Below are 27,475 nucleotides of genomic sequence, written 5' to 3'. Positions count from 1 at the left end.
ACCAGAATATTTAAAGTTATTCTTGCAAATATGTTCAGGCCATAATCACTTGAATCTGAGACTAATCCACCCTCAAGTATTGAGATGGATTCCTACTTTCTGTCAAGATGAGGCCTTAAGATAGAATTGCCCTGGGACTGTCCAATTGGGTTCTGGAACAAGTGGCAGAAATCTACCACCATTTCCACACACATTGAAGTTTCTTGCCTGAGTTATTGACACAAGTAAGGCAAAATTCATCAGGACTTAAAGAGTTGAAGGACAGAGAAAATATTGGCAAGTCTTCTTAATACATGGAGAACATATCCAATCATGTAAGAAGATATTACATATAATATCAGGTTATGACATTTTATTATCAGTTGAGATTTATAATTTCAGAAAAGTGAAATCACCTACAGACTGTGTGAAAAACAATCACGGAGCAGAAAGACAGGTACCTTGTGTCAGATAAACCATAAAAAGCCATCTCTTGAACACCTACACCTACAAAACATGTTCAACTATCCACACAGAGAGCATTGCAAAGCTTCCTCCTTTGCAGAGCGTGCAATGTACATGGCAAAACAATCCTGCACTTTTTCCCAAAGAATATGCTGGTTCAGAACAAAGGATGAGAACACAGGCAGTTCTTATTCAACACACAGGAAAAAACAACCTTCAAGTTGAAAAGACAGAAAAATATTGGGATTAGCATAACAATGAAAAAAATTCATGTATTGATCTATAAATTTGGCATTAAACAAATTAAATACTGTAGGACATTTCACTGCAGTTTCTAAATAAGATTATAAATATAGTTGTCAGTTACTTTGAATTGTAGATAACATTTTGGGCCGGTTTTTCTAAGCGGAAAAATATCCATGCATTTATTATCCTGTTTAAGCTTATAATCAGCAACCTACTGTGACTCTGAATTAATTGGCATTCTTTATTTTTTTTCCTGCTCTGGGGGTGGTGTGGAATCCAAATGTGATAAGAGTCATAGACTCAAAAGAAGCCTGTACCTGTTCTTGCTATGCTCTGTGATGGTCTCCACAGTGGGATGTCTTCCTAAATGAATGGTGTAGCACAAGGGATAGGAAGCATGAGAGATTTAAGTTCTGCTGTCATTATTAGGATAACACTCTATAGTAGAATGATTAATAACACTTCTCTATCATGGTATTATTCTCTTAGCTGCGGTATCATCTTTCTAAAATGTTCTGCCTCCCAGCTCAAGGCAGCCAGCCGAATAAAGGAGCCAGAGAAGGACCTGCAGCACCATAAACCAGTGGCTCAAGCAGGATGGAAGAAGTCACTGATCTCTAGCAAAAGCCTTGTCATGTAGCTAGACCACACCACACCCTGTCTCTGCATTCTTTTCCTGTCACTTTTCCCAGCTCTCTAGGAATGCCCACAAGACAGTGGGAACCTTGTGGCCATACACAAAGCATATGCTGCCCTTCCCCTGAAGGCCTGGGGAGACCACATCAACCATCTTATAGCCTTATCTCAGACAAGAGATGGAAACAGAAGCTAGTCTGAGATGACAGAATCATGGAGTCATTAAGAAAAGACCTTCCAGATCAAAAGTCCAACCATTTACCTAGCACCACTGTGCTCACTTCTAAACCACATGCCCAGCTGCCACATCCACACATTTGTTTAACACTTCCAGGGATCCTCTTCCCCAGGCTATGCAGGAGGGGAATGTGACATAAATGTTATTTCAACTTTCACCCTGCCGCAGTCACCGTAACTTCTATTTTGGAAAGCCTGAGGCTGCTTACTGGGGTAGAATTTACTGCAATTCCCAGATTATAAAGCTGCTGCAATTCCTGAATTTTCACAAGCATTACCCATAATGCTAAATTACCCATAATTTGTAGTTACCAATGAGGTTCTTTCCTTTAAATTTCTACTTTTCTAAACCAGAAACCATCAGAAGTTTTAGCCACTGTGACTAGGATCATATTGCATGCAAGACCGGAGGTTTTTAAATGAGCTGAGCTGCATTAAAAAGCATAATTGCGAGAAAGTGCATAGATTACCCTTTTAATTAGACCTGTGATAACAGTTTTGTGTTCTGTTATCAAAGCCATGATAAGACAGTCCAACACAGCATTTTGTTAGTTCTGCACCAACTTATAAATTAGTCTGTTTCACAGGCAACATGTTGTGCAGCTTCCAGTTTGATTTTTCATTCATATTGTGATGTTGTTCACTGTGTCCTTGAGAACAGTAAAGCTAGGGAGACCTGGCATCTCCTAGTGAGACCCAGGTGCTTTAATAACTTTTATTCCACTTAGCCAACACTTCAGAGCTTTCAGGTTTGATTTTAATTAGAGGAGCTGTGACATTTTTAGTATCTTTTAAGCAACTTCTTTACTGCACAATCATGATGCTCTGATTACAGAACAGCAACGGCAAACAGGCACTGTGCAATGCTGTTGTAAGATAACTGTACTAGAAAGAGCCATAGTTTTGTCCTATGGGGCATTTACCAAACTCCTCCAAAGCTGTAGTTACCTAGAGTTAAGCTTTGAATTTATTATTTTGGATTTCTTTGTCAGAAATGTGTACTAAGTTATATGTGCACAGCAGTGCAGAGCTTACCACTTTCTTCTGAGTCATCACTGAACAAATGTCAAGAAATTCTTCTAAAAACAGCAGAGTTACATTTGTTGCTAAAACTTGCAGGGTTTACAGGTGGGGTAACAGAATGGATTTCCTGCTGTTTGGTGCTATCAGGATGGACAAAAGCACCTGCAGTGTTTTTTCTGCATCTCGACTGCCTCCATCCTCTGTAAATCAATAGCTGATTCCTGAACTCCATATCACATCAGATTTGGGTGGAATTAAAGAATTTTTACATTTAGATTTTGAACCAAAAATTTAAATTTATTTCTGAACTACTTTCCATGACTAAAGGTAAACAGTCCATGTCAGCCAAATAGATAACTTCACTGAACTCGAGGTATACTCTTTTCTTTTCTGGCATCCTTACTAAAAGCAGATGACAACTCAAAGACAGTCTTTCATATAACCATTGTGGTTAGGGCAGTGCTCTTATTTACAGTGCTCTGTGGTTAACACATTTGCCAAGATACACGTTGTAGAATTAGACAAGGAGGAGCTTCACACTATCACCTCCTACCAGGACTTCAAATATTGGTTTTGTCTGCCTCAGTAATATAGTAAAAAAACACAAGGGGTGCCCAAAGCACCAGGACTGGAAAACAAATTGTCTCAAAACTGCCCAAGAGGTGAGACTTCTTAAAAAACATATTGTCACTGAGCTTAAAACCTTTTACTGAAGAAGTTTGATCAAAGGTATGGTTTCATAATTGTCTTAAGCAGATTTAATCTATTTTAGTGAGTATTTTCTCTTGTTACCTGTTATGTGGCACCTCTAACATACATGCATTCATGTGTGGATCATTAAACTGAACAAAAGAGACATAGAGTTTAGACAGGTCAGTTCCCAGTTACACAGTGTGGGAGTGCAGAATCTGAGGCCTGCCTTCTGTCCATTTCCTGGTGCCCCTGTAAGTGCTCTCAGTATTCCAAAGTCCCAGGATTGCCCTTGAGAAATAGCTGTATTTTGCAGAGAGAAGCTGCCTGTTGGAAACCCAGAACCAGCCAGGAGAAGGAAAGGAACACATCTTGTTTGTTTTAAAATCTGATTTTGCATTAGTGAGCCAGGAAGAGATCAGAGGCAGAGCTGGAAACATGAACTGACCGTTTTATTTGAACCACACAAGTGAATGGCCAGAAGGCAGAAGAGAAAAATCAATACAAATGTTGGTCTCTTGAGTTCTCTCATAATCTGTGATTTCTTTTGCCCTATCACTGTGATGGCTTCTGCCAACCAAATTTGCTCACAGATTCTTGTAAAAAATATTGCTGATCAGACCTGTGACTCCAGTTTCTGGAAGGGCCCAGGGGATACAAAACGCCTTTTACACAGGCTCCAGTGTGACATGTCAGAATGAGAGGCAAGTTTTGAGTAGTGTGACAGGCCTTTCTCCTTGACACTCACTGAGCCTGTCAAACAAGGTCGAGTGCTACATCTCTGAGAAAATTGAAGCTGAAACAAGGGACTGCACTCACCCATCATGGGAAAGAGCCTTCAGAGGAGTCCTGAACCAGTTAGATTCCTGTTCCTTCCCTCACAGTGTCAGATGCCTGCAGGAACAGGCATAGCTTGCCAGCTTCTTATTTGACATTCTCACACTAGCTTCAAAGGGCAGACCTGAAGCACCCCCCACCTCTCTCACCTCCAAATCTATGCCTAAAGCGTATGACACCACAAAGCTGCCTTAAACCACTTGCCTGACACTCAGCCTGAATGACAAAGAGTGGACATTCATCCAAAAGTGGATCAGTGCTTTTCCATTTGTTTCTGTTTGCAGATCACCCTTCCCTAGCAAGTATCTTGGAAGTGGAAAGAATACTTTCACTGTGCACTGACATTTGACAACAGCACATTGCTTTCCTTTGGTTTGATTTTAATTAGAGGAGTTTGTAAAAACCTGTAAAAAACATAACATATATTCTTACACTAACCCTGTATTTAAAACCATTGTTTTGGGATGGTATTATCACTTTTGAAACATCTGTAGAGAGATGTACAGCATTCCCACTGTCCAAATCACACTCCTCTAGCAAGATCTTAACAAAATGCCCCTTTGCAGCTCTCAGATCAATCAGTGGTCCTCAATTCCTCCTTTGGAATCCATCTTCTTTCTTAAGGCAAGGGAGAAAGACAAATGAAGAGCAAAAGCACACATCAAGACTGAGAGACTCTTTCAGAACCACATACAGCTTATTGTCTCTTTTTTTTTTTTTTTTTTTTTTTTAAGTTAGGATGAAAAACAACTCTCTGTAATAGGAAGGACATATTTGAAAAGACTGGAAGAGAGATTGCAGAGGAGGAAGAGGTGATGTGCCTCCTAATTTACAAAGCACCATCAAACTTTCAGGAGTTAACTAAAATGCTTTTGTTATACAGGATCAGACTGACAGGGTCCTGTGAGAATTCAGGGAACTAACTGATCATTCATATTCCCAGAAGGCTCTGTGTCATGTCCAAGGCTTTGTTGAGATGCAAGCATGCCTCAAAAATATCTTTCTCTGCTTGCTCTTTATAACTTTCCATTCATCTCTCATATCGGAGCTGATCAGAAGAACAAGCGCTGCAGAGAAGAGTTGTAGTATTAGCAATGAGATATGGATAGAGACTGTCTTGGAAGATCTAGTCTTCTAAAACTTGCAGCCTTGCTTCTGGACTAAAAATCAGCTAAATTTGAGCCACAAATTTGAATTCTCAACTTGAGCTAAACCCCCATGTTATTGGAAAATAACTCAGAATGGACAGGGACAGAAATGTCTTCCTTGTCATTCAGTGATTGTCTGCAGAAATTGGTGGTGCTGCCCTTACTTCATTGAAGGCAGCTTACTAGATCCTTCCCTTCTAAATAAACCTAATCATCCCTGCAAATCACAGTGTATGGAAAACTGATTACAATACCAGAAGGTAGGAAGTGAGAATTTTCTAGCCAGGTATGCAGCTGTATCGAGCACACAGACATGTAGAAGCTGATTCTCTGCTTCTCTGCAACACTGTTTTTCCACTGCCACCTTTGCAGACCAGGTTTATAGTTTAAATTGCTAGGTTCTGCCTAAAACATCTTAGTCACTCATTAAATAAAGAAATGCTTTCAGCACCATCCACTAGTCAACATCCAGGGATTCATCAGAAACCTTCAAATATGAGAGAACAGTTGAGGGATTTTCAAGAAAGGTACATTGGGATGCCTCTATCCCCAAAACAACTTAGCAGCAGCTGGAATAAACTTTCAATCAGGCATGCAAGTCCTGATTAAAAAGCACCTAGAAACCCCACTGTGCTTTCTGCATTATTCAAGGGGCAATTTATCAGCTGCTTTTCTTACATCAGGCCTCGGACTATTTCTGTCTCTGGTTGAAGAATCCTTGTTCTAAATTACAGTCAGCCTGTTAAGACAGAATTTACATCCCTGTAACTGAGCATGACAGAAATAATCCAGCAACTGTAAAATTAATAGTGAAATCCTACAAAATTATATGGTGTCAGTTTCAAAAGTAAGCTGTTATGACCCTAAATTCCTAAGGGGCTGCTGGGAGGTCTGGCTTGGGACCCACAGCATAAAAGCAGTGTACAGACTCCACAGTACTTGGTTTAGGCTGGTACTCTTGTGAAGACCATGTCAACAGTTTCAGGAAATGATGGGAAAATTGAATGTGGTGGCCTGGAGTTGAAAGGCTGCATTCTTCCTCCCTCCATCCTAACCAAGGAAAAGAAATTCCTCCATGAAGCCTTCAAATGAATAACCTGAGTCTGTGCTTCCCAACAGGAGCAAACATAGTGAGAAGATTCAAGACTGTACTGAAAAGGAAAGGAGAGAAACCTAGAAAACCATAGACAACAGAAATTATGAAAAAGCAAATGTTTCCCAAAAAATTTCCTACTACCCTCCCAGAAGCAGCCAGTCTGTCTTCTCCAAACTCTCAGGCAGTCAGAGGAAGGTGACAGCCTTCCTTCTGTATCAGGAAGAGGATTATTCTCTCCTGGGGCCCCAGAGAGGGCACTTTGCACTGGAGTCTGGCACGATTAAGTTGGCCCTCTTCATGACTGCCTCTAAACTGGCCAGTGAGGGAGAGAACTCTTGAGACCCTCAGGAAGGCCATATGAATTTCTAGTCACTATGAACAGGGCATGCAAACTGTCCTTTTCTTTCCCAGCTTAACCACAAGCAATAAGAGCCTACGGGGCATGAAGACACAGAGCAGGCAAGGCTACACAGCTATGACAAGGAAAGAACAGTTAAAACTTTATCACCTGTCCCATGCATGAACTCAGACCGTGCCTTGGATTAGCCCTTCTTCTTTCAGGCATGGGCTGACTAATCCCCTCTGACAGTCTTAAACCCCAAACTGATGTAACTGAGAGCACTGCCAGAACAGATGCAGAACTTCATGCTGATGCCAGGACAAAGTCAACTTGTGCTCTAAGGAAGCACCAGCATTTCAAAAGCTCAGCCTGGCTCTTTCATCAGAAAAGAATGATGCATCCATTTGCTGAGCCATGAAGGTGCCAGGCTGCATTCTCAAGCAGACATAACTCCACTGGTCTCATTAATTCCTGGTGAGTTATCTGATCATTCAGGACTCAGATAACAAACTGCCAAAAGAAGAGACATAATGTGGCTATTGCTTGATTTGAAGCACTAATGGGAGCTCTTTGGCTGCAGCAAAAATGGAACAGACCTTTTAATCTTGTTTGGTGACCTTCACAGTCCTTGAATTAGCTTGTCATAAAAGAGAATCAACAAATTCACAAGCCCTTCCCCTTGCATCTGATTTGTAAGCTAGGAAAAGAAAGGTTACATGAAAAAAAAATGGTGCGGCTGCACTTAATAGAGGCAATGGTACTGATCAAATTACTCTCTTGTAATTGTATGCATTTTGAAGCTGACACAGGTAGTATGAACCAGAAGGATCCAAAGGACAGAGCTGTCTACTTTTAAAGTTAAGATGAATGAAAGATTTAAAGTGGCTGTGTTTGAAAAAACTCAGAGCTCCTCCAGCCACTTAGTCAAATTTTATACCATCCTGACTGAGGTTTTTTTTCCATCAAGGAAACAGTATTTTATTCCCCAAAGCAGCAGAGCAGCAAATAATCTCCTCTGCTTTTTGATGGTTTCCCTTGTTGGGTTTTAACCGAGAACAGATTCCATGTAGTCTTAGCTCTACTGGCTAAAGGAATTCCAAGTGGACAGGAGTGGGCATGGCAAACAATTCTAGAGACCAGTAGCAATGGGAACATGTGTCACACAGACTCTGGGATGGTTTTCATTTTTAAGTTCTCCTGCTCCCTATGGAGGTGTTCATGTTTTCAGGAGGAGAAGAAACCCTATTTACACATGGGTTAGACTATATACCTAGTCCTTCAACACAGAAATGTGATTTCCCACTCAACCACTGCATGATTTTGGGCAGACTGCCCAATTTCTCCATCTGTAAATCACACACAAAAATTTTAATATTAATCACATTAATTAAATTAATAAATACTATTTAATACAGTCTGTATTATATTATACATTATATAATCTATATAATTTATATATCTATATAGAGAGAGTAGAAATAATTAAACTAACTAATAATCACTTAAAAATTAGATTTTGGAGATCTCCTGGGAAAAACCCCTTCATCCATGCTGCTGGGTCTTACTGGCTGATGTAAGATTCAGCCACATTTACTATCACAAAGATGCATCAAAAAGCCAGAAACTGAGCTAAATGGTATTTAGGTGAGTGCAGAGTTGTACTGTTACTGGAAAAGAACTTGCAAATGACCATTTGTTGAGGTATATATTTTGTGTCTTTCCAAGTACATGAGCCAAATGCTTGGAGTTTCAGCGAATCACACTCAGGAAGGTTTGAGACACCATTCAGATACTCTTCCTAGTTGAATCACAGCACTTCTAACTGTATGTCATATGCTTGGGGTTATTTTGCACGCAGTCCTGAGTGACTGAACTTCTCAGTGCCATGTCAGCAATGTGCACAGGTTCTGTCAGCCAACAAGACAAAAGTTGTTTAAGTGAGGATTTCAGCTGAATCACTGTAAAGGACACCCTAGTCAGTGAGTAACAGTAAAATAGGCTGCATTTCAAGAGACATTTCAGTAACTTCAGAAGCATCACCCAGTGGGATTTTGTTAGCAAGTATCCAAAGTGACATCTACTGGTGCAGATTTGGACTAGCGCAAAACACAGAAATCAAGTTAGAGCAAGGCAGAGCTGCACAAAGAAGCAGACTAATGAGTCCCAAATGTACTAGTGGTGTAGCCAGCACCTGGTTCTGCTGGATAATTGAACCTCTAACTGTTATGGAAGCAGATGAAAATGATGCCAATTTTCTTCCGAGCTCCAATGAATGGCTTGCTAAAGGTGCCTTCCCACTACGAATTTTAAAAATTAAAACGGCCAACAGCTACAGCACAGGAAATAATGCATGCAGGTTTTCCCGTAGGGGAAGTTCTGTTAGTTTAATGCCAAGAGATAAGGCCTGGAACACACATTTTTATTCAGACCACCTGTGGAATTCTATAGATCTACCTGGTTGGATTCACCAAGACTGAGACATTATGCATATCCTGGGATTCTAAGGAAATATAAAGATGAAACTTCTCAGTTCAGGTAAGAACATATTCTCTAAAATGCCCTTGAAGATAGCTTTGTCTAATAATGGACTTGGAGGTCCTTAGCAGGAACATCAATCCCTGTTCTGTGTTGAAAAGCGTATCTGGGAAGGCACCACTTCCCTCTCAATTTTCAAGAGAGACTGCTAAACTTGGGCATACCCAGAAAACTTCATCAGTGTTTTTCAATTTGTGATTGTATTTCCTCATACTGAAGTAGGCCAGTTGGTTCACCATTTCACAAAAAACAGTGACTGCCTTTTAGACAAGGGGATGTTTTAGGAGATACAAACCAGAAAATTAAATTTTGTCTGGTATTTCCAAGGGTAGAAAGTTCCAAAGAAGTGGGTGATTTAGTAAAATTGCAAAGGGCTGCAATTTAGAAACAAGTTTGATGGTAAAAATCTGTACTCAAGTCTACATAAGAAACTGATGACAGAAACTCCAGAATCTGACTCAGAGGCAACATAGGCCAGTCAGGACCTCCTTGCATACAAGTGGTTGGGGGTAAAAGTTCTGGAAGAAGGTCAGAAGTCTCATCCAGCTCAAATCACTGTATCTCCTTGGAAGCCTCTGAACACCAATATGAAAATGATCTGCAGGGTTATAATGCTCTTGAATCACAACGCAAATGTGTTTTTTTCTTCCAAATCTGCCTGGACTTCCTAAAGCCTGTCCTCAATAACCAGCATATCAAATGTGGACAGAACACCAAAGGATGTTGTCCTTGCAGTGTTCTTCTTCCAGGACAGCCTGTGACTTAATGCTGCTAAGAGTGCAATTGTTATCAGTTTTCACTGTTAGTGCTGTTATGACTGTTCCCAATCATCCCACTCAGCCATTTCACGTCATGGAAGGCACAGTATAATCCCTGCCTTGCAAAGTATCACACTGGGAGTCTCACAGCCAAGTCTTTTGCTTTCTCATAGCCAGAGGACCTGTGACCCAGTTGTAAACACTTCTGTCTATACCACAAAGAGAATCTGCACTGAACTAAGCTAAGCAGGATAATTTTTACCTTGTTTTTGTCCTGAATTATAAAAATCCACTGTAGAACAGAAGAATCTGGTTAATGATACCTCTCCATCTGCACAATACATATAGATCTCTGAAAATCTATTTTAAGGCCCCAATACTGAACAGTAGACTAATCTTCATTAGATCACAAGGGCTGGATAAAAATTTACATCATTGTTTTAATATCAGTGATATAAAAGGGAAGAGATCAGACAGAATCTTCATGCTCATAGTAAGATTTTTATCTTTGGAATTACAGAACATTATTCATTGCTGAGGAAAATATTTTCTTTGAGACCTTTAATTTTTTGGCATGCAAATAACACAACTTCTACAATTTTTTCAGTTGCCAATAGTCTCCAAGGACAGATATACTATTACATTTCTTGCTCACAAGGCAAAACTGCACTATCAAAATTAAATTTTCTGGCAGTGAAATTTCAATCCTTTGTACAGGGATTTTTAAAGCCCTTGGCAATATCTGCATCTGAAATTATACAAGAATGAAACACCAAATAACGTCTAAGAGTTTAGCTAACAGTGTGAAGCTATTTTATATCAACAACATTTTATCAAATTTAAGTTTGTACTCCTGAGCTGGGAGTTTAATTTCAAAGCTCTGATATTGCTGAAGAAGAGACCCAATTCACATTCTGCTATTTTTCTTACCCTAAAATGGGATTTTAGGAGCTATGCACCAGTTATATAAGGAAATATGCTAATGAAATATTAAAATTAAATAATTATATGGTATTGCATCTTGATTATCTGACATAAAAATCTAGGACTGCAGCTCTAAACCCTGATTGCCTTTTTGTCTAGGTGATTTAGTGCTAAAAGCTTAGCAATCAGATTTAAAAACAACAACAACAAAAAAAAAAAAAAGATAAAAAATGTTCCTATTTCCTAAAAAAAAGTAAATTCTAATAGCATCTACCTTGAGCCATGGAAGACCAGGAAATTACATGAGTTAAATATCCACAAGAAACTGAATATTTTTCATGGTTTTCCTGGGACATAGAGTGCTGTGTCCAGCTCTGGGACCTCCAACATGAGAAGGACAGGACCTGCTGAAGAGAGTCCAGAAGAGAGTCACAAAGAGGAGAAACAAGGCCTAAAGAACCTCTCCTGTGAACACAGGCTGGGGTGGATGGGGTTTCTTCAGCCTGGAAAAAGGAAGGCTTCAGGAACACTTAGAGCATCTTTCCAGGGCGGAAAGGGGCCTACAAGAAGGCTGGAAAGGGACATATACAAGGCGTTGGAATGATAGGACAAGGGGGAATGGCTTTGAATGGAAAGAGGGCAGGTTTATGTTACAGAACAGGTAGAAATTCTGTACTGAGAGAGGGTGGTGAGGTACTGACGCAGGTTGTCCAGAGAAGTTGTGGACACCTCATCCCTGGCAGTGTTCAGTGTCAGGTTAGATGGGGTTTTGAGCAACCTGGTCTAGTGGCAGGTGCCCCTGACCACAAGAGGGAGGGGCTGGAATTTGATGATTTTAAAGGTGTCTTCTAACTCGAACCCTTCAATGATCCTTTGGACAATTCCAAATATTGCAGAGAATCTTACTGCCTAACCACTGAAAGCACTAAATGGCCCAATAAGAAATATGGGAAGAATTAGTGGCACATACCCAGAGACAGAAGGGACTCAAACAGAGCAAGGACTGCACATTCTCCTGCTGTGTGATATGCTGCCTGTAGGAACACATCTCAAACCCAGATTTTGCCATTCCTTTATTTCCTGCAAAGGCACAAGCAATTCTGAGCGTTTCTTGCTGTGCCATAGGGCTCACTGATGGAACAAGTTGTTAACATTCTTCTGCCACCAAAGCTCAGATCACATAACAATCCTTCTGCATTCATAGCTCACAAACAGAAAAACTTAAATATCTCTGTCCCCCACCCTGATAAATATCAGAAGAAATCCTGCTTAAGATGAATGGAGCTATGTTAGTGAAAGCATAGTAATAATAGCAATAGAGAATTAAACACTCAGATGAGGAAATTCATTATATTGCCATCAGAATTTTGATATTGCATAGTAAAAGAGATTGAAAACATGTTGTAAGACACAACAGAGATGAAATACTGAACATCTGTTTATTAAGAAAACAATTAATTTTGTCTTATGCAGTGGGTGAGTTGAGATTCCTAGAAGTATAACAAACAATCATGCACTGTCACACCTTTACACAGCATCCAACAAGGACAATTTCAATTGCAGAGACAGTTTTAATTCTTCCACATTAGAATTTCCCATACGATGTTTTTCCATGTTTTTCATGCAGATTTCATGCTCCATTGGAAGGGCAGAAATCCTTATTAATATAATTAAACTTCAGCTTTATTGGACATAAACCATGTGCTCTGTAGGACATGAATCCTTAATAATGTAAGCACAGGAATCCTTATTAATGTAACTGATTTTCTGCTTTATAGCACATAATCCATGTGCTATAAACCATGTACTATATAGCATATGACCAGTATGTAAGGCTAGTTAAAGACAAGCTGGGCCAGAGACACTTCCCCCTTTCCCTCGGAGGACTGAGTATATAAAAAACCACTGAAGCAGCTCATGCTCCAACTCAAGTACGGACCTAAACCTAAATTCTGTCATGCACTCCAGCCATTTGGACCATGCTTCCATCCCTTTTGGTTTAAACCCACTATTGTAAGGACATCTCTGAGCTTCTGCTACCTTTCAACAGGGATTCAGCAATGCTAACTGCCTAAAACTTGTGTGAGATTTTCAGGAAGCCAAACTGTGGACATTGTCTCACTAAGACACGTAGAGTGTTAACTACCAAGCATGGACTAGGGGGTCCTCAGGACTGGGCTGTACTTGCTATTAGCAAGGTAACAGGGATATTAGCTATCCATAGCCTCACCTGCCAGACAAAGGGGCACTGGAGGCCTCTCAGTAGTCATGCCTGTGTTGCTCAGGTGTGGTAATTCTCCCCAGGGACAGCCAGGATAGGGCCCAGAAGATCTGTGAGGCATTAGTGTTAAGACCAAAACCAAATCAGATCAGAATGTTAGCTGCATGCACCTTCTGAGGAAGGAGGAAGCTGGACTATACCCCAGGTATGGTCTTTATATTTTTTCAATCCATTTTCACTACCAGACACTGGACTTTGAAATTGGGTAGTAGCTCAGACAACTGGTGGTCCCATTATTACAAAGTGTCATGTTCAAATGTTATCCCTAAAAAATTCATTTCCAAATGAAAATGCAGCATATTTTTAATTGGGGGGGGGGGGGGGGGGGGAGGAACCCAAACAAGTAATTTCTGTGTAATTCATACTACCTTCTCCCTAGGTAATTTCTATTCTCAGCTGCCATGCCAGGTTGAGGGCATACATGTCTTAATTTAACAGACTGGATTTAAAAGTTAACACAGGCTGGAATGTATCTGTGATATCTGTCATCCTTCCTTTTAAGCTCTACCATAGCTCCCACATTTCCTGAAGCCCTAAACAAGAGAGTGCTTTCATAACATCTGTTGGAAAGCCAAGGCAAAAAGACAAAAACAACAAACATGATGAGTCCATCCTTTCTGCCAGCCTCACCTAGAGCTATATGAACCCACTGCTGAAGCTGTGATTCCGTGGTTTGCTTCCCTAACATCCTGCAGCTGCACTAAGGAATATTTGTGACTGTGGGTTCATAGCCTATGACACACACTTTCAAACTTTTATTCTGCATAAATAATCTGTTCCTATTCAGTCGCTCGAACTAATTGCTCATTTTTCACTCTCTCACACGAGAAATGAGCAAATACCATAACAGAGCTTTCTAACTTAAAATGTCTTCGATTTTATTCATACCTGCTAACAGCAACTTGTATACATAGCAGACAGAACATGTGTTTCAGTTTTCTTCTTTTCTGCATTTTTGTTTTACTGGAGTTAGAGAAGACATGAAAGCAACTGCTAAATAATCAAGTAATGAAGGAAAAAATCCAGCTCTTTTTGAATTCTTTCAACATTTGTTTCATATTTCCAACAACCAATCATCACACTAGAAGACAGTCATATATCATCAAATCCATCTCTTTGTCAGGACAAGGTGAGAAGAGGAAGAGAAAGAGGAAGAGATACAGCTTCTTTCTACAGATTTATCCATTTTTTTCTGATTCTGCCAAAAACATCTTCATCTTTCAAATGCATCCTACTTGGGATTATTCCCAAGAAAAAGAAAACCACAGGAAAATGAGTTCATAATCCAGATGCCCTGCCCAAAGCAGGACTTCCTGATGCTAATATCAAAGGTACTCCACCACACCAGTCCAGAGCCTTGACTGAGGTCCAATAATGTTCCTCCAAGTATTCCTGTTCTCCTTTTCTTCAGAGCTAACTCCTTTACAAATTTTCAAGGATTCAGTGCATTTCTAAGAGATTTTGCCACTCAGTGCTCAGCCAGCTCAGCAAAGTCCAGAGAGCTGCCAGGATCATATGCATGTATGCATCCTACTCATGAATGACATCACCTTGAAATTGTAACACAGAACATCTCCTACTTTTTTCAATGCTTTTATAGCAGTTTTCCCAACAGCAAGAAAAAGGCAACCCCTATCTACATCTGAGAACAATTCAGTGGTCCAGAAGAGACAGTCACCAGTGAAAACTGGGTATTAGCTCATTTGCCTGCAACTGAGAAATTTGCTACTCTTTTTCTTTTCCCTCGTGACTTCTGTCATTGCTTAGAAACAGTTCTATTGTAAACACACATTCAACATATTATGCACACATTGATATTCTCTAGATATATATTCATTAAATACATTATTGCTGGGGTTGTTCAGCCTGGGAAGGCTCCAGGAAGACTTCATTGCAAACTTCCACACCTTGACTGGACTTATAAAAAGGAGAGAGAAGAACACAGTGAGAGGACGAGGGAAAGGTTTTTAAATTAGAAGAGGATGGGTTTAGATTAGATATCAGGAAAAAACTCTTTCTTCAGATGTGGAATAGGTTGCCCAGAGAAGCTTTTTTTTTTTTGCCCCATCCCTGGAAGTCTTAAAGGCCAAGTGGGATGGGGCTCTGAGCAGCCTGGTCTAGTGAAAAATGTCCTTACCCATGGTAGAGGGGTTGGAACTAGACGATCTTTAAGGTTCTTCCAACCCAAACCATTTGTCAATTCTATGATTCCATGATTATAAAACAATTTTTGACCAGGTAGAGGTTCTGCATTTCTGTCAACCAGTAGCCTCTTTTAAATGGCCATATGGTTACCTTTCTCTGGCAGTGTCAAAGGTAGACAATTCCCTTTAAGTCCTTTCTTTTCTTAGAAGCATAATTTAAAATTTCTTTATTTGCAGAACAATTTGCAGTAACTCTTTGCAAGCTGCACTGTGCCTCCAGAGAAATTTACTCTCATTCATGCTTCCATCATGAATCGTAAGAACTGGGTCAGAAGTTTGGCCCAATGCTGATATAGTTTTGCTTATGTCTGTTCTGAGACATGTTCTTAGAGCACAGAGGTAGGAACTGCACAGGACAACACCTCAAGCAAGATTTTCTTGTTTAATCTACAGGTATTTTCTTTGCCACATCATGTAAGTCACCTGACAGGCCTTCATCATTAGAAACCCCTTGTCCAACCATTGCCCACATTTCTTTCCAAGATATCTGAATATCAGGAGATCTTCTTACAAATGTGTTATTCTAAAGAAACATCTTTGACCTGGCCCTGAGGGTGAGGCATCAAAACTGTCTTCTCCCTCCACACATCAATCCCTAATAGTTAATGTTTAAAAACTTTCTTTCAGATTAATCCCATGTAAGTGGTAGAAGCCTAAATATTAACAGTAGAGTAGATTTGTCCCATATCACTGGTCAACACAATAAAGCTTTGGAATCAATACAGAAGATACCTGTGACAGAAACTCACTGTCAGAAACTCACTGGAGTATGACTCTTCTCACAAACCACAAATGCAAGCTTGGAAAGCATCCTCAAATGGTCAAGGAAGCCTCTAATACTTCATATATTGTGAGTGCTTAATAGATGATGAGAAAAATAGGTGGGTTTCTCCCCTCACCCTCACTCTCTATTTCAGCTTTGCAGGGCTTTGCTCTCAGGGAGGTGTATTTAAACAAGAACAGGCTTGAGGAAGAGTGCACAAAATTAGAAAGTTCAGTGTGGCAGAGTAGTTACCTGGTTCTATCCAGATGCCTAGGGAAGGGAACTAGTCACAAATCAGCTGAAAACAGGTGCTCTTCACTGGTAATTACAAGTTGACCAGTGTGTGTTGAAAGCCAGTTACCTACCTTGTCTCGAATCCCTTGTCTCATAACTTCTCTTTCAGCCTCCATCTTGGCATATTTGGCTTTCCTCTCTTCCTCTTGTTGCCGAAGGGCTTCCTGTCGTTCCTCTTCTTTCTTAGCGGCATCTGGGTCTTTCTCCTCATCCCCACCCAGCATCTTTCCCATGTCTTTGGTTGCCCCTAGAGAAAGCACAAGAGAAAATCAGCCCTGCCAGAATGTGGTGAGACCCCCTCCCAGATGACAACTCTCTCCTTCCCCACACTCAGAGCCATCTGTCATTCCCTCTGCATCTGGAAAGGTTTCTCCTTTCACTGGGGAGGCAGCACACTCTCCCCCCGGGAAGGAGGTGGGCAAAGCACTTAACCTGATCAGGTAAGTTACCTGGCACTGGCAGGTGATGCACAGCAGCAAAAGGAAGAGACCAAATTTGTAGATTTGCATGACGGCAGCACAGTTTGTTTGCAGTCCTGAAAAGGACAAGCTGCCATCCACACTATATTTTCACTTTATCAGCTCAGCCAAGTGACTGAAGATTGATTTTGAAGGGTCTTTAATGTAATAGGTAGGTAATAAATCCAGAACAAAATGACATCAGGGCTGGGAAAGGAATTTGAAATCTTGATTGCAGGTATGAGTAATCACACTCTTAACTGTTGTCAGAAATTACACATCCTACGACAGGTAGGACCACATGGCATTACCAAACAGTTGGAGCTGATGAATTCTAGGCTCCTACCATGGATCAGAAAGAAGCAGTATCTCTTCTTGTCTCTCATCAGTTCTGGGACAACACCACCTCTAATGCTTAGTACCTAGGTGAGATCACAGCTTTGTCTTGTTCCACTGCTGCATACACATTGTTCTCAAATTTTCATTCCCTGTGTGCTCCTGAGGCAGTTTTTTGTTGTTGTGCAAAGCCCTTGCACAACCATGCAAATGAGGAGAAGGTTTCCTGCATGCCCTTTTATCCCCAAAGTGCTGCATAAACAAATTTATCCTGTATTTCAGAGACATTTTATTAGCAAATGACAGTCAATCATCCAGCCAGGAAGAAAAACAGAGACTGAGGAAAGGGGAAGAGCATGTACTGTGATGCAACATCATCAGGGCACTGGAGGGCAGCAGCAGGACCAAGCCTGGTTACATGGATGAAGAGAAGACACATGTCCTTTGGAAGCTGTGTTGGACCTTGCCTGCAGCAGGAAAACCCTCTGCATCTTTTACTAAAAGAGGTTCCTTCATCCAGGAAAAACACTGTAGGTCCTTAGATGCTGAGTCAGGACACCTCCATATCAGCTCGTCACTGGCTGAGATTTAACTGATTTAATCTGAGGTAGCCCTGTTCTTACATATAGTCCCAACTACACATATTCAACATCTCTTGTTTTCCATAAAGCAAAGATTTCTGGCCTTTACAAAAGCTTGGGCTGGAAGGAGACAGTATCAAAGACCTGCCAATTAATTGTAGGTTTCATCAAAGTCTAAATGAAGGAAAGAGTTTTTCACAACCCTTTATAAATTACTGTTTTTGTGTCAACACTGCTGGAGGACTGTGATTGCTCTTGCTTTCCACATCAGTTCCTGGGATAGTGATTGTAAAACTTTGATCCTTAAGGAAAGAAACATCTGCAACATGTCACAATGATTCCTCGTGAATTGCCATAGTGATGGCACTTATCAGATCAACTTTTGCTTCTAATAACCACCAAGGAATTTGTAAAGAGGTAAGCAGGTCCCTTTTTTCTCCACACTTCTTTTCCAGGTTAAATGTTTTCCTATAACCCTAAGCTGAAAGCAACCCTGAATCAAAAACAACCCTCCAATCCTCCAAAATGTGACATAGAAATGTCGCCTTTACATCTCCCACAGAGAAGCATGGAGAAACAGGTAATTTTAAGCCTTACAAGATCTGGTTGTAATACACAATGTTGGTTTTTTTTGCCAGGTCAGAAATAACAACAGTAAACATGAATGTCTGTATTCAGCTGCCTAACCACAAACCTCTTGACGCTTCCATTGCTAGGAAATCTGTGGCTTAAAAAAAAAAAAAGACACCTAAGGACCCCAGATAAACCCCTCCTGGAATACTCATGGGTCCCTGTCTACTATCAGCCTTCCTCTACCACCATTTTGCATCCTTCATTGCAGGATCAGAGTAACACAGAAACTCCTGCATATTGACGGAAAATTTACCAGACCATCTGGCAATTTCTTTCCTGTAGTGCAAGGAAGGCTAACTGAAATTGCAAGTAAGCTAAAACTTCACAGCAAGCAAAAAGGAAATACAGCCTCGTTGTGTCACATATACCTACTGCAGGAGTCTCTCTAAGCAGCCTTTTTGTGAGAACACCAGTGATCACAAATCTCACTAACACCTTTAACTTCTGGGTCCCCCTCAAAAGATTTCTCCACTGATGATCAAACTCGTTTGGGTCCAATAATCTATCAAGTTTATCCCTTTTTAGCTTGTCTCCAGTTAGAGCTAACCAGACAGTATAATACTCTAGTTACTTAGGAAACAGAATTCAGCAACAGAGATATTTTTTTCCATTCTAAGCAGTACTTCTAGGCTATCATTAAGCTATAATGTCAGCTCAGCTCATCACATAAGAAGTGAAATTGCATAATTTTATTTTATTTTTTAGGCAAGACCAAGCTTTTAAATACATAAGGAGTTTTGTTCTGCAACCATTCAGCATACAGGACACTTAGAAGAACAAGAATGGATCAGGATCCTCATAGATTCTCTTAATTCACCTCTGATTTCAAAGTCACCTTCTAAGTATTCAAAATGCTGCACTGTGGTATCACTGTTAACTAACTGGAAGGAAATGTATTATGGGAACCACAATCACTGTTAACGAATTGGAAGGAAATGTGTTATGAGAACCACAATCACTGTTAACTAATTGGAAGGAAATGTGTTATGAGAACCAAAATTTTAACTAAGGACTCTTGTGTTACTTTTAGAAAAGCTTTTTCCCCATCTCCTTTGTTCTTCATCCTAAACATGTTGTTGTTAACATTCCCTGGAAAACAGCTTATGGTTTTATAAGTTCAGCAGGAAAGATTCCAGAGAATTCATCTATGTGCAACTGAGGTGCATCAGTTATGGCCACAAGCAAAAGGAAGGAGTAGTTGTTCTCTCCTTAAGCCACTTTTGAAGCTTCCAAGGAAACAGAGGATGGACACACTTAATCTGTTTGGGGGGGTTTGTCTTTATTTTGTCTTTTTGCCTTTCACACTCATGAAATACTCATGACATATAGCTTGACACAAAGAGAAGTCAGAGACTGACACACTATTCATTAATCAATATAGAGTTTCAATCAACATTATTTCTAACATCTTTAGGCAAGGCTACAGAAAGGAAACAGAAACAGCTAAAGCTCCAGGACAACATTTGCCAACTGTCACCTTTCTGGTTACAAACAGGGCCCTGCTCTCAAAGAACAAAATAAAAACTGCCCTCAAAGAACAAAAAACTTTTCATGAAAAAAAAGTCCCAGAAGTGGTGTAAAAACAAGTGGCATGGCAGTTATTTCAAAGTAATAGCAATTCCCTTAGTCATACAGGCTGAATAGCTAAACAATCAGGTGTTAAGCCAAATACTATGGGTGCACTCAGCTATGATGTGCTGGTTTTGGCCAAGGTAGAGTTAATTTTCTTCAGAGAGACCTACTTATGGGTTGCACTTTGGATTTGTGCTGAATACAGTTACGATAGAGACATTTTTGTTACTGCCGAGCAGGGCTTATACAGAAACAAGGCCTTTTCTGCTTTTTGTACTGCCATGCTGGTGAGGAAGCTGGGGGTGAATGAAAAATTGGGAGGGGACATGGCCAGGACAGGTCACTAAAACTGACCAAAGGGATGTTCCAGAACAGTATTTAAAGTTGGGTACAAGAAGGAGGGAGGAGGGAACATCTGAGTGATGTTTGTCTTCCCAAGTCGCTGTGAGGCATGAGAGTGCCCTGCTGTCCTGGAAATGCAAAACACTGCCTGATCATGGGAACCAGTGAATTAATTCCTTGTATTGCATTGCTTGCATGTATGGCTTTTGCTTTCCCTGTTGCCTTTATCTCAAACCAACAAGTTTTCTAGCTGGTGGCGAGGTGAGTGAGCAGTTGCATCGTGCTTGGTGCTGGTTCAGGTTAAAATATGACATACAGATTCGTGGGAGCTTTGCTGGGTTAAATCATCCTTAAGTACCTGAAAAAGAGTAATATGGTTGTTCAGGTACCTGTGGGAGACATTCCCCAGCAAAATAGCAAATCATCTGTCTGGAAAGCAGTTTTACAGTGAAGGTTTTGGCGTTATGGTGGACAACAAGCTGACCATGACCTCTGAAGCAGAGAAGGCTGTCTTCTGGGCTGCATTAGGAGCACTGTTGACGAAAGGTTGAAAGATCCTTCCCATCTACTCAGCCCTGTTGTGACTAAATTTGGAGTGATTCACCCAGTTCTGGGCTTCAAGACACAAAAGAGAGATGGAGCTGCTGGAATGAGACAGCAAAGAAGTGAGACAGCCATGAAGACATTTAGGATGCTCAAGGATCTTTGACATAAGAAGAGCCCAAGAGAGCAGGAACTGCTTAGCCTGGAGAAGGTTCAAGGGGTTCCAGTAGTATGTATAAACACCCAATGAAACAGAATGAATATGAGGGTGACAGACAGGTACCCAGTGACAGGAGAAGAGATAATGTGTACAAACTTATGTACAGGGAATACAATTTAAATATTAGAAAAAAATAAATTTAGTTGCAGAAAGTCACTGTGGAGTCTCCATCTGTGGAGATATTTAAAAATTCATGAACCACAGCCTTGAGCGACCTGCTGTAGGTAACCCTGTCTAAGAATGAGGTTGGACTAGACAACCCTTATAGATGAGCAACAACTGCAGTGAGTGACTCTGTGAGACCTCATAAGTAAGTATTTTGAATTACATCTGACAGTGACTGAAGTTAATTTTGCAAGGAAAATGGTGAAGAGTACATGCCCAAACATATCCTGTATCTGAAGAAAAGTAAATTCTTAACTGCTAGACCTCTGTTACAGAAGCACCACCAACCAGGAGCTAACCCCCTCAATAGCTGACTGACATCATGAATTCATGATGTCAGGCAGCATTCATGAAGAAAATGTAAACTCACAAATCAACTTGCAAGTGTGGTGTTGAATTTGCTACTTGATCAAAAAAAAAAAAAAAAAAAGTCCTAAACATGGCAGGCAAAGCTGTGTGCTGGGAAAGCTACAGGATTAGGATTATTAAGAATGACTTCCAGAGAAATAGGAACATCTTAGACCTCCTTAATCAATTAAAGAATGATGGAAATTTGCATACAGCATTGTTTCAGGTAAGATAATTATGTGAAATCAAAAGCTTTTCCTTTGCAAAAATCTAATTTCATATTGTAGACAAGTAGTACCAAATCCTATCTCTCAAAATGGGCACATGTGTGCACATGTATGCTTAGATCAGAGAATGGTGCAAAATTATCCCTCTCAAACACAGGTTTCACAGGAAACAGCAAGAGATTTACCTGAAACAGGCATGTGCTAAGGGAATTTTACAAGATTCTTTTTTGGGAGTACTTTTTGTGGCTGAGCCATATTTAGATTGAACAGACAGGACAACAGATTCCTCAGAGTCTCTAAATCACAGCATGTCTCTTTATCACTTCATCCAAACATAAGGAACTAATCACAGAGTACTCTTCTGGAGCAGGAATGGGTCACTTATTTTTGCAGAATCACTTCAGAATCAGAACTAAGTACGTTTTACTGCTATCAGTGAAGATCATCAAGGCTATGATATAAAGCTTATGTCTGGAAAAAAACAACCAAAACATCTGACTTCCTTCCTTCTTTTCAATAAAAGTGAAGCAGCCCTTCAGGAAGGTATTGTGTAACGTTCAAAAGTGGTACTTCCTTGAACAAAAAAAGCATGTTTAAATATTAATACCGAATAGCTCTAAAGAAACCATCACAATTTATCAATTAACTAAAACTAATACACCTAACTAACTGGATTCATGATTCCTTTCATAAACAAAGAACTGATGCCAAGTTCAGTTGAGGAGCTCATTTGAGAAATCATAGTATCTTGGAGAATACTGTTTTCTGATCTTTTTGGTAATGTGGGGATCTCTGATAAGGACCGTTAACATTTTATTAAATTAAGAAATTCTCACTGACATTCAAAGCTCAGAGTAGACAGAGATATCTCTCTCTGCTTATTTTTCCTGATCCACTCATCACAAATTTTAACACAACTCAGATAGGATGCATTTATATGCATTTGTGCTTCCTGGGACAACCTATGAGTTGATGCTTATTTCTAGGTCAGTGAGAAGCCTATCTTCTTCAGCATTACCTTTTCTGTGATATCATGGGCAAAACACTAGGAGGATTACAAAAGGTTTATTCAGACGTGTCAGGACAAATGAGCCATGGATCATGTGTCCTGTGCAAGTTATGTAGTGGCAGAACACAAATGGGTAAGAGGAAGGAGTAGACAAGGAGCACTCAAGGCTTCAGTTCACTTTGTTTATAAATTAACACTACTGAAAAATGGACAGCTCCTGGGACCTTTACTTCAGCCATTCACCTTCCCCAGACTCAATTTTCTCTGTCTCTGGAATTTCACTTCAATCTTTATCTCTCCCTCTGTATCCAACCCAGACAAAATGTATTGCCAAACAAAACTGTTTTTCTTTCAGGGAAACAAACTGGTAAACTGAGCCAATTCTCTCTAAAGGTACATGAGATATTTAAGTATATTTGGAGGTATTTAGAACACCAACTATTTTGAAACACCACCACTATGGTAATGTGTCATTTCCCTTGCAGGAAAAAAGTCTACCAAGGTAGACTTTAAAGCCTGATGTTGAAGGGACCTTTGGCAGCTTGGTACAAAGCCAAATGGAGGCACTTTGAATTTTCTAGATTTTTTTTTCCACATTATTTGAGGCCTATGTTATTATATATAGGTTGTATACATAGGCCTATACTATTATATATAGGTTGTATCACGTGCAAGAACTATATTTCACTCTGTAGACGGATATTGAAGACAAAAATGAATGAGGTAGACAGCCACTTTAACAGAAAAAGGTTTTTCTTACCTCATAAGCTGCTGAATAGTCTTCTTTGGTGGATAATGGAAAGTACATTTTTATAGCAAGACCCTGTCAGCCTCATTAAAATAATTTTTTAGCTAAAATCTTAGTCACCACATTTTTATCTCTGCAATCTGCATCTCTGCACAGTGACAGCTACTCTCTAGCTACATAGGACAGTATAGTACTTGCACAAAAACCAACATCAATCTCCAGTACCTGCACATTTGTGCAACAAATCAACAAATCCCTTTCCTATTGTCTCCTTCTAGCTTACAATTAGCAATTCATATTTGTAAGTGAATTCTTCACTTAGTATATTATTTATTTCTTTGCACTGGTGTCACGTTCTTTTAATACAACTCCAACTAAAACAATAAAGTTTCCCATGAAATTTATATGGAGACATCGTTTTCAGGTGACATTCATTTCATCTGATATTAGACCTGTAGTCCAACATCCTAGACCTTTGGAGCTCTCTTATTTTTCATGGAATCACAGGATCATGTATGTTGGAAAGATCATCAACTCCAACTACTAACCTAACACTGTGAAGTCCACCACCAATCATGTCCCTAAGTGCCATGTCTACATGTATTTTAAGTGCTTCCAGAGATGCTGACTCTACCACTTCACTGTTACAGTCTGTTCCAATGTTTGAAAACCCATCTGCTGGTAAAATTTTTCCATATAGCCAAGCTAAACCTCCACTGGAACAACCTGAGGCCATTTCCTCTTCTCTTGTCCCTTGCTACCTGGGAGAAGAGACCAGCACCCAAGTGGCTAAAACCTCCTTTCAGGCAGTTGTAGACAGTTATAAAGTCACTCCTGGGTCTCCATTTCTCCAGGCTAAACACTCTCAGCTTCCTCAGCTACTTTTCATAGCACTTGTACTCCAGATCCTTCACCACCTCCCTTGCCATTCTCTGGACATGCTCCAGCCCCTCAATGTCCTTCCTGTCATGATGGGCCCAGAACTGAACACAGAACTTGAGGTGTGGCCTCACCAGTGATGAGTACAGGGGGACAATCACTGCCCTGGTCCCGCTGGCCACACTGCTGCTGATACAGGCCAGGATGCCATTGGCCTTCTCAGCCACCTGGGCACACTCCTGGCTCATGTTCAGCTGCTATCAGTCAGCAGCCCCAGGTCCTTCTCTGCTGGGCAGCTTTCCAGCTGCCTCAGCCTGTAGCACTGCTTCGGGTTGTTGTGGCTGAACAGCAGGACCTAGCACTTTTTTTGTCATTTGTTATTGAGGTTTTTAACTGCAACCACAATTTACATTTCACGACAGAGAAACCACCACTGGGCTAATACATATCTGTTTTTGAATATGATCATATAAGTGTGTTTTTTTCAGGCTGAAACAGGTACTGCATTTTATAATCAGCTTCTGAAAGATGCCAAACACTCTTGATGTCCTGTCAGTTGTATCTCAGTTATAAGCATCAGAGTTAGTATTGTTCTTATCTCATACTGTGCCATGCACTTTTGATTCAGTATAGTTAATATCTCTGAGGAGTAAGATATTCACTTCAGTTCATTCATTAGCTTGTGAAACTCTTCAGCTGAAAAAAACCCCCAAACCAAAAAAAACACACCCTCCCCCCAAAAAAAAACACAAACAAACAAACAAACAAAAAACCTACCAAAACAAAAAAAACACACACTCCCTAGCTGAAATATATCCTTCTAATATTCTCTGATGGACTCTTTCATTCTCCTTCTGCTCTGTGACCTTACATGAAGCCTACCAGGCAGTATGAACAATTATTTTCTGATACATGACTGTACGTCAAATAACCATAAATATCGGAAGATGACACCATTTTATGCTGAGAACTACAAGACGGTGGTACATTATGAGATGATTGACACAAACATACAACACAAATGTGCAAAGACAGAAGCTGTGAGAAGGTCATCAGCTATGTCTAACTTGGATAGAGTAAGGCTTTGCAGAAGAAAGAAACTTAGTTTCAGTTCCATTCGTAAACCCATTTCACATTCTGCATGGGTTTCATTTTCATCTGACTGCATCATTCTGCAATTGAAACCATGGTGAAGAACTTCTACCAGTGCCTTTGAAGACACACAGACCGTCAGGATAAGCTATTGCTTCAGTCACTCAGTAATAATTGCATTGATTGGAAACAGATTATCTGGAAATGTCATGAGTTCACACAAGCAAGTCCAGTTGAAGATGAAAACAGACAACTGGATCAAAGAATAGAATTTTAAAGCATAATTTATATTCCAGCTTTGTTATACAAGGTTTTACTTTGGAGTGGATGTGTGTTTAAGTAGCACATCCGTAACTACAAGCTTGTCATACAAGGAAATGCCTGATGATGCACACGCAAGGGTCAGTGTTAGCAGTGTCAATGTGTCTGGGTCAGCCAGACCCAAAAAAATGCCTTGGGCTGGGGGCACACCATCAGACAAATGCAGCTCATCACATTGCACTCTCAGATCCCTCCACATATAGGACTTAGGCTTTCTCTCATACATAATTCACACAGATATTTTAATAAACAGGCACTGTGATGGAGCACTCTCCCTTCCCCATTCCACACTGTTGCCTGTGCCCACTGCAGAAGAGCACTAGGTTGTGAGTCTTCAAGATCCTGCAGCTGTGCAAAGAGGGTCCTGGAGGAGGTATCTCTGCTCCTCAGTCCAACACTCACAGCACACAGATTCCTGAGACTCCTTTTACCCACCTCCTGCCAGTTAAATCCTGCTACAAGGCAGCAAAAGGCAAAAAAGCTGGAAAGAAAAGCTATCATCAGTCTTCAGTACCAAGCACTAAGAGAATATTCAACCACTGTGCCCCCACTGGCTACAGGCAGCTTGCACAGGGAGAAAAATGAAAACGATGCAGACATAATGGGGAGTGATTCTGGGGTACCAGACTGAGCTGACAGCTGAGGAGTACAAATTTGATTCTGCTTTTGGAGTGATCATTACTACTCCAAGATACCTGGAGGGCCACAGCCTACTTATGCTGCAAAGTGTGTGCAACCCTAGCTAAAACACACTATGCCTTGTTTTCAGGCACATTGTATAAATACATTTCCAGATGCACTACACAAAAATAGCAATCCACGCACTGTTCTTTTGAACTACGACACAAATCTTTTCACTAAAACACAAGGTGATGCCTTTTATTACTTGTAAGGGATTAAGAGACATTTTAAGATTAAGAAGATTTACAGCAATTAAGCTAATGTAAGTTTCTGTTACTGCCTCTGCTCAAGAGCTGCTGCATGCACCTTTGGGAGGTTCTCCCATTTCTCCTTCTCAGGAATTTTGTTCCTCTTCATTGTTCACACTGTAAAGCCACTGGATGCAGGCAATTTTGAGTCAGATCTACACCTGGAAGGGTGCAGTCCCTTTTTCAGGGGAACACTCCATGCAACCCCACAACCATAAAGCAGGAAATGCTTCCTGTATAACATAAATGCAGTGCCTCCTGCTCCGGTTTTGATCAATAATCCCTGGCAAATGCTTGTCTTGTCCTCCTGACCGCTATGACCCAGCTAGGATGTAGCTGCAAATGATCTCTGAACAGGTTCCCCTTCTAGTTCATGGAGGTCTACTCCAGCTAGTCACAGATCTTGGGATGAGATTCTTCAGGCCAAGGAAAGCACCCACCTCAGCAGGAGAATTCTCCTCTGAACTTGCTCGCCTGATATCTACTGATGGAGAAATTAATGTAGGCATCTTGTTCACAGGAGCCCACCTGCACTGCAGCATTCTGGCATTAGTCACATGCAGCTTGTAGCTCCAGCACAAAAAAAAAAAAAAAAAAAAAAAACTTCAAACAAAGT

At 40.4% G+C, this 27,475-nt stretch overlaps 1 protein-coding gene across 1 annotated transcript in view; it reads right to left on the bottom strand.

Annotated features, from left to right (window-relative positions):
• Positions 1 to 27,475, bottom strand: part of CPLX1 (complexin 1) — a 199,056-nt gene that overhangs the window by 115,792 nt on the left and 55,789 nt on the right. The window contains exon 4 of the mRNA XM_041471051.1: positions 16,528 to 16,703. Coding sequence (XP_041326985.1) covers positions 16,528 to 16,703 — 176 coding nt within the window. The remainder of the gene's footprint in view (positions 1 to 16,527; positions 16,704 to 27,475) is intronic.

The sequence above is a fragment of the Pyrgilauda ruficollis genome, unplaced genomic scaffold (genome assembly GCF_017590135.1).
Source record: "Pyrgilauda ruficollis isolate IOZ18807 unplaced genomic scaffold, ASM1759013v1 scaffold106, whole genome shotgun sequence".
Taxonomy (NCBI): Eukaryota; Metazoa; Chordata; class Aves; order Passeriformes; family Passeridae; genus Pyrgilauda; species Pyrgilauda ruficollis.
Note: the sequence above shows the minus strand (reverse complement) of the source record. Positions and strands in the feature narration are given on the sequence as shown.